We start from the raw sequence: 8,776 nt of genomic DNA, 5'->3' as shown, positions 1-8,776 counted from the left end.
TAGTGCAGTGGCTGCCTTTCTTGCGACTTCACTTTAAAAGTGTGTATGTGGATTCAGACTGAGGACTTGGGACAATGGGGTATGTGCGATAATGGGCCCGAGGACCCAGGTCAGGTCCTCGTGAAAATGTCTTGTACAAACCTTATAGGAGCTGTCGAGAAAAAAAAAAGTACAAACAAAAGGGAACAAAAGAAGAAAAGGATCAGGTCCTCATCATGGATAAAAATTTGTTTTCCTTCGTAATATGTTAAATGCGGGGGAGATGTATTAGTAATAGTCGAGGTTGTGAGGTACTGATTATACGAAACTGAAAACTCTCTTATTTACTTTGCCCCACTTCTTTTACTTTCCTTTTTCCTATTTCTTCCTTTTTATAGGGGGGTGGGGGGGGGTTGGTGGTTCGGGGGAGAGGTGGGGGAGGGCAAGTGCTGCATGTGTAATAATGTATGACATGTAAAAGTAAAATCAAATTGAAGAGCAAAATTTCAGGTTTTTATTGGCTCCTGTGGAAAGAATTTATCGTGCAAAAAAATAATCCATTCACCATAATTATTGAGAATATACGATTGTTAATATTATCGGATTTCATTCGAAGATGGGCATGGTCTAATCTGTTCCTGATTCACGGGGAAGCAACGGTCGAGAAGATGCTCAGCAACTTCTGGAGGACAGCACATCAACGAAGACCTCACAGAGTTGAAGAGTTGCAGTGCCCGGAATATCGACGCTCACGTAGCGCGCCCTCAACGGATGATCGCAGTCAATCTCGATGGTCCCTCCCAATGGTTGGGCTTGACTGCTAGTAACTGGTGGCCCGCATGCGGCGTTCTGTGTGGCAATGCCGCTCAGTCCGGCACGAACCTGAGCGCCCTGCAATCGCTCACCTTTAAATACAATGAAAGAACAGAATAAGCATCAAACTGTATTTTTATTCTTAAAAGTTGTTGGTCAATGACCAACTTCTTATTCAAAAACGTGAACCAGTTAATGAGTGCAGATCCTGAAATACTTACTGCAACAGTCTCCACGGTTCAGGATGGTTACCTTGGTAACGTATTGTTCTTCCTCAAGGTCGACTCTCCACCAGGGGTTTCTGGAGTTGGAAACTAATTCATAAGGAAAAAAATTGGTTGTGCTTTTGCTGAATTCTGCTCCGACCAAAAAATCAATTTATTTCGAGTCTTTGAGTGAGACTTTCAGATAAGTAGGAAAATGTAAACTCATAAAGAGACTGTCACTAATCACACCCAAGCTGTCTGCTTCATAAAAAAAATTATCATCACTGATTTGCATACACCAGGCCGTCCTTCTGAAAAGATAAACTAAATGATGTGATTGTTCTGTCTCCTCCCATTTTTATATGTGGATTGTCATGGCATAGCGGTAACCTGACTAATGCTCTGGTGTTTCAGAGGCAACAGTGGCGTGGGTTCGAGCCCGAGTGGACAATGTCTTGTTCCCTTAATAACCATTATTGCTTCGTCCTTCGGATGGGACGTAAAACCGTAGGTCGCGTGTGTTGTGTAATATTGCAAGCACGTAAACGAACCCAGTGACACTTATCGCTAAGAGAAGAGGTTTGCCAAGGTGTTTCTGGCCTCCTGTATAAACTCCCACGCGGAGTACCAGGAGAAGAATCGATCAAGTACCAAGTTATAATAGCCTACAGAAGAAAACAATAAGATTGTTCGATTTCTTTCGGTTTCACCGCATCCGCCATGCATTAACCCCTGTCGAACTAAAAACAAAAGGAGAAGATATCCTACCAGTGTGAGAACAATGCGCGACATGTGTAATGGGGCTGCCGTCCACTGCGTTCTCTGCGGGAAACTGTCCGCTGCCGTGGGACGAGCTTTGTAAGGCCGGCTTGCCAAAGATACAGAACGGCCTTGGAACTGTTTGGAGAAAATTTTAGATGGAACACATAAAATCAAAATTGTGATTTGTGTGTGTGTGTGTGTGGTATTGTAGTCAGTAATATTTCAATCGAGATGTTTGAACTTTGAAAGTGGATGCGAAACCTTCGAACACATTTTTTGACTTTTTCAATTATAATGTTTTCTTTTTGGCTGAGGGGGAGGGTTGGAGCCGGGGGTCGGGAGTAGAGGCCCTATCCCAAAAACGACACATTGAATTTAATTAAGTTGCAAACACAATAGTTTAGATAATTTTCAAACTTTGTTGAAATATCTTTGACATGACCATAAAATGGCGCCCAGCTCACCAGCTACAGGACAATGGTGAAGCGGCAATTCCTCCACCGTCACCTCACAAAGTTGCAAGTTGACAGTTCTACCGGGGATATCCACGCTGATGTAGCGCGCCCTTAACGCCGGGGAGCAATCAAACTGGATGGTACCACCGAGTGGTTTGGCTTGGGCAGCGGTGACAGGTGAGCCACAAGTCGGGTTGTCGGTGACAGTGGTGCTGTCACCAGCGCGAACAACAGCGCCTGCCAGACGTTCGCCTGCAAATGCAATTCAAACAATCAATTTTTGGTGCAATATTCCCTGATGTTTTCATATAAACTGCAGCCTTCCTTTATTTGAGAACTCCCGTTATACTTACTGCAGCAGTCTCCACGGTTCAGAATTCGGACTTTGCTGATGCAATGGTCCTCTCCAAGATCGACTCTCCACCATGGATTGGCACTGTAAGCTAAGCAACAAAAATAAGTAATACAAATACGAAGTAAGGAAACCAAACGAGATTCAATCTAGACCTTATCAAATCATCTAAAATCATTATGATAATTTAATTAAATCATGTGTTATGTTGCACGCATGCGCAATATGGAACGTGACTATATTTCTTCAGAAGAAACTGGCGTCCGGGACAAAATCAACACCCCAAACTGAATCGTACTGGCATTTTTCTTGAAAATGTGATTGCGCAAGCCACCTCTAGACATTTTTCGACCTGATTTACAGTTTCTTTTAAATACAAATCTCACATGAACATTAATTAGTAAGTTAGCCCAACCTTTCGAGAAGGGAAACCATTAGCGTCAGTAGTAGAGGGTAACACCTACTACAATGCACATGAATACCGCCTCTTGTCAGATGTTTTCATTCCCATTCACAATGTCCAGTTCCTCAACTCTTCCGACTAATAAAGTTGATTATCTTACCAGTGTGCGAACAATGCTTGATGTTTGATGAAGGACTGCCGTCTACTGCGCTTCCCGCTGAAAACTTTCCGCTGGTATGGACCATGCTTTCTACAGCCGGCTTACCGACGATACTGAACGCTTGGGAAACTGTTTGGAAGACGTTTATAGGAATAAGAATCAAACAATTAAAAGTCAAACAAAAAGAAAATCCACTTCAGCTGGAGTCTATTATACTGATAGTTATGGTCACAAGCTTTCAATCTTGCAATCAAAAATTTCGAATCATTCAAACTTGATGAGAAATCCTTAGGTATCATATCTTCAAAACAAAGTCTATTTATACTAACATGAAATTATTTTCCAATTAACCCCATCACAAGTTAACAAACATATTTAATTATGTTGAGAGCATTCTCAGCTCCTAAGAAATAGTTGTCCTGAAATCCAAACATTTTGTTTTAAATGGCAATGTATGTTTTGTCATGTAGGCCTATGTAGAATTCCTATTTTCTTGATTGGATATGCGTTTGTACCTTCAGACTTCTTGACTTCGGTTAATTCCATCAGTACACGATCAGACAAGAATTCCAACTCCTCTTCCTAACAATAAATCATGGACAAGAAAAAAACACCGACTTTAAAAAAAAATAAGATAGTCTCTTCATATTTCTGTAAACTGATGTGTTGCCTGCTGAAATCGAGCCTGCAAAAGGGGGCCCGAGTAACTTTCAGCCATCTGGAAGTAGTCGGTATAGGAAAGCTGATGCAACACATACTCTAAAGTTTACTTGTAGGTTTATGTTACGTCCCAATTGACATATGGCGAATTTTGACTGATCCGGCGATAGCCTTCTCCTATTCGTTACCGATATCGCAAGTTATGTGTTTGTTTTTGCCTCAACAAGTTTGAGCGACATTTAAAACGAAAAATAATACAACTTAGGTATCAGTTTAAAGTAACAGAACCTATAAATAATGAAGGTTGTTTTTTCCCCTGCCAATACCGAGTGAAATGATGCAGCAACATTATCATTTCAATTGTAACTTTCATTGTCGATTGCGTCTTAGTTTACTTCCGTTGTAGTTGACCATCATAAATAAAAGGCCTACTGAAATTACAGTATGCCAACTGCTGCCACCGGGTAGACCTACCCTGTCGAACATTAGAGTTGGAATTTAATTGACATGCCAGCAGAAATCGTAAAATCATGAAGTAAAATACCATTCTTTGTTTATGCATGTTTATGGGTTTTTCCATAAAATCAGGGTACCAACTCATGACAATTTGACTCAAAATGGAAAAGAAAATTGATTGACCAGGGATTCAAAAACAATTTTCAATCTAACTTAAAGATATTGACATTCTTCATTAAATTCTAGCCAAATTCAGACATTATTTACTCCAGAAATGTCAAAATACCATGTCAAAATCCATTCACGGTTTCACATTATGTTTGTAAAGGGGACACCAAATTAATGTCTTGCTTTTTTGGTGATAATTCATAATTATACTCAATGTAGTGCGTTTATTTTAAAATGTATTTTTTGTCTTACCCAGCATAACAAATCATTAGTTATTGTGAAAATCACTTGCTTAGACTAAAAATAACTATTCTGTGATTGATTACGATTGCTTAAAGGGGACACCATTTTGGTGTCCCTATTTATACGTCAATCCCAGTAAATGGCCAAAATAAAAAGATTCCAAGCATGCAATCTTTGTTATAATTTCACACTTTATCAAGTGGGACATGTAATTAAAGGTGATACATCTGGATATGCCAGTGAACTCAATAATATCTTTATTTCTCAGAAACATTGCACAAATTTCCTGTGTAAAAAGGGACACCAAAAAAAGTGGGTCTTGTTTACAGTGAAACATTTGGGTTACGCACTGTGAATATCGCTCTGCTATATATTAACTCATTTAAATATAGTGTCATTCTGAAACAGTCTTTATAAATACCTAAGACAGTTTACCCATTCCTATTGGTCGAGAGCCCGTCACGTGGCCGGTCTTAAGCGGATGATAAAGCACCAGCCAGAAGGGTTTAAGACCGGCCAGCAACAAAGGTGGCCCCTGAACAGGGACACTAAAATGTTGGCTTAGCGAGATTGGTATCCAACCTTTCTCCAAAACAACTCATCTAGATTTATTGACGAACTTTTCTTGCCTCGTACTGTCGGTACAAGTAGGCCATTGATACATACGTGGGCTTGAAAATGTGACACATTTTTACAATACCGTTTTCTTTGTTTTACGTTTCACAAAGTTGCTAACGAAGTCATTTTGGCTACGCACTCGGCCCGATAGCTTATTAGAGTATCACGAAAGTGTCAAACGATTTGCTTTGATTAGGCTTAGGTCTTATTTCTCTCCCCGTTTCATGGTAAAAGCATACCTGAAAACAATGTTAGAAACATAGGTCAGTTTGATATTTAAAAATCCTTATACTAGCTTCTTTCAGGGTGTTATCTTGAGTTGTATTTCATTTTTGAGGGGGAATGCAATCTCACGCTCCGTGCATAGAAATGGCCCCAGAACATGGATAGCAAACTAACCTGAAATTCGCGAACAAAAGATCGTCGGAAAGTCGTCAATATTTGTACTTTTTATGACGGGTTTTTTTTTCATATTTTCTATGTTGTTTTACCAAAAGGTATTTATGAATGGGAATAAATATGTATTTGGCTGGTATCAAACAAGACTTTTAAGACCGGTTTGGAGTCTGGACTCCTTCGGCTCTGGTAATTATCAGCGTCCAGACTCCAAAACAGGTCTTACAAATCTTGTTTAAAACCAGCCAAATACATATTTATTCCCTGTTTAGGTTGCTTTAACATACTTAAGGGCAATTTTTCATACACATGGTAGTATTTGATATGTAAGAACCAAAAACACATTCCAGAGCAGTTTTCAAAATGTCATAACTTTGATGTCCCTTTATAAGTGAAACCGTGAACTATTTAGGTCACCCGCACAGTTAGGATATTAGTTAGATGTTTCATCCTTTGCTGCCAGATATTTACAAGTACTATATTTGAGCCACTAAAAGCATTTGTATAAAATTCACTATTAGTAATAATAGGGAAACAAATGTCACAATGTAAAGAGGGACACCAAAATTCATTGGCCTCCACATGGAATCACCAATATGTACAGCACCTATGAGCGATGGATACATTTTACGTTATATCAAGTTTAAAGGTTTCACCAATTCTTACATTAAAGTTGGCGTATGCGTGCTTTTTGCGTGTGGCACCTTGAAAAATAGATTTCAAATTGAATTGATCATTAGTTATGAGCTTTCCAATGAAACATTGCACGAAAAAATCGGCCTATTACAAGTAATCAATTAATGAATTTTAGCTTTTGGATTAAGAGCGTTCTGAATAGTGTGCGCAATTTCTGAACTGGAGCGCGCCATTTAACACCACTTTTTAAAGCTGTAAAAAGGCCTGCAAAAACAAACAGGCAAGTTTGTTTGTTACAGGACATCATATTCCTTTTAATTCGTTCGGAAAAGAAAATTGACATTTTGAAAAAGCACGTATATAATTAGTCGAAGAAAATCGATTTAGTGCACTTTCAATGTTTAATTTCGTACTATCGTACAAGTTCAATTTGAGTTGAAGCAAAATATCCAACCATGAGCACACATATACGTCAAGGAATTTTTGATTTCGCCTCGTCTATACGCAGAACCATGGTGTTCCGAAAACAGAGTCGTGTCATGCCACACAATTTAATCATAATTTTGTTCCATTACGTCTTTTCATTGTGACATCTTCATCGGCAAAGAATATTCTTGACCTAGTGCTTTATTAGGTTGACCAAACTTTGAAACTGAATGATATGTGACTACATGTACAATGTACATTGGTTTGGACGAATTTGAATAAGAATTGGTGAATTGGAATCGTTTCAAAATAGCCGGGAAACCTACATTGTTATTTTTTTTATAATTTACTTAAAATATGTTTAAAAGTATCAAGCAAAGGGAATTACAATTCCTAAACCGTCTTTCTTCCGACGGACCGAAGGGGCGACCGACCCAAGCAGCCACTCACCCACCGACTTAGTCACTGGGTGTAATGTCCTAAACTATCAAGCTTAGTCTGTCCAACCATAAGACTGACCAATTGAAGCTGTCCAGTTGAGACTGACCACTGCAGTAACCAGCTGCCACTTGTTTTGGTCCATCTTGGGAAGGCAATTAAGCCTATTTTTTTGTTTTTAAATAATTACAATATTTTGATCCCACAGTGGGGAACTCAGGGGTGGATCCAGGAATTTTCGCGGGGGGGGGGGGGGGGGTTCATGAGCAAAAAATCTGAAAATGTACAAATTTTATTTTTCTCCGGACACTTGGCCTCCGTAAAATCTAAAACTGGGGGGGGGGGGGCTGGTATTTTTCAATAGGGGGCGCAAATTCGACGATTATTAACACTAGATTACAGAATGGTGTACCGTATTTTGAACAGGCGGACATTATACCGGTATAATTTTTGGGGGTGTCACAGCCGGGGGGGGGGGTCTGGTTCGCATTATTTTTCAGGAATTTTTATGATAATTTTTTTTTTGACAGAGCCAAAACCCTCCCCCAGGATCCGCGCCGAACCATGAAAGCACTCCCTTTCTTATTCTGCGCGTCAAGATTAAAACATTTATTCAACTACCGGCGCGTTTTTGGACCTCATTCAATTTTTGTCATTCAAAATCGATGTTTAAAAGGCGCATTTTTGACTTATGCCAGAAAACAAGACAAACTGTATTTTTTGAGAGTGTTTATTGCTGTTTGAGGATATGAAAGCCAACTTTGCCATTGCCCAAACCAACTTTGTCTCAAATGTTATTATTTATGGAGTTGAGAGAAGAAACCAACTCACCTCGTTCAAGTTCATGGCGTCGGCGGTTCGGAACCCCACAAGTCCCAGCACCAAGACAGCAGCAGCCACACAGCGAAACATTCTTTTCTTGATTTCAGAAAGTCGGAAGGAAAAGTTCAAACAAGCACGCTCCAGCTTTGTGAACGCTAGCGAGACTACACACCAGAGTGAGGCAGCGGCGGAATGTGTTGTGCTTTAATACCCGCGAAGGCATCTATCCCATAATATTTGCCAAAAGGAAACACATGCCTATGGTTAACGGCGCAGTGAATCTGAAACCGAGGCACTTTATTAATCCTAAAAGGGCCGGGGGCGGAATCCGACAAGGGCGGATCAAGAACACAATTTTGTGGGCGGCCAAAAAAAAATGTGTGTCTCCCAAAAAGTGGGTCCAAAAATTACGGCATGGGGTTCGGGGCCCGCTTAAGGGCCCCGAAATTTTTTTGGATTCTCGATGCTCTGTGGTGCGATCTGAGGCAATTTCTGACCACTTTAGCCAATGTTTTTTGAGGAAAAGATGGTGGTGTACTCATTGCCTGCCTTTATTGCGACCTCACATAAAACAACAACAATTGGTTTCGGTTTTTTGGGGGGGAGGGGGGGCATGGCCCCCTTTGGCCCCCCCCCCCGGATCCGCCCTTTGAATCCGAACCCCCCCCCCCCCTCAACTTTTTCCGCGATAGCCTTTAAAAAAACCGCGACCCGAGCTGTTATGACTTTTTAGCCTGGAGCTTTGCGCATCTTTTGATACCAAAAACATAAAAATTGGACCAG

At 40.3% G+C, this 8,776-nt stretch overlaps 1 protein-coding gene across 1 annotated transcript; it reads right to left on the bottom strand.

The window, feature by feature from the left end:
• Positions 1-489: 489 nt before the first annotated feature.
• LOC119740350 lies at positions 490-8,165 on the bottom strand. Its single transcript, XM_038215618.1, has 8 exons — positions 8,003-8,165; positions 3,646-3,712; positions 3,131-3,259; positions 2,569-2,658; positions 2,225-2,467; positions 1,767-1,895; positions 1,014-1,106; positions 490-884 (listed from the first exon to the last, which is right to left on the bottom strand). The coding sequence occupies exons 1-8, from the start codon at positions 8,081-8,083 to the stop codon at positions 652-654; spliced, it is 1,065 nt and encodes a 354-aa protein (XP_038071546.1). The 5' UTR covers positions 8,084-8,165; the 3' UTR covers positions 490-651.
• Between the last annotated feature and the right edge of the window lie 611 nt (positions 8,166-8,776).

The sequence above is a fragment of the Patiria miniata genome, unplaced genomic scaffold (assembly GCF_015706575.1).
Source record: "Patiria miniata isolate m_02_andy unplaced genomic scaffold, ASM1570657v1 HiC_scaffold_5, whole genome shotgun sequence".
In the NCBI taxonomy this organism is placed as follows: domain Eukaryota; kingdom Metazoa; phylum Echinodermata; class Asteroidea; order Valvatida; family Asterinidae; genus Patiria; species Patiria miniata.
Note: the sequence above shows the minus strand (reverse complement) of the source record. Positions and strands in the feature narration are given on the sequence as shown.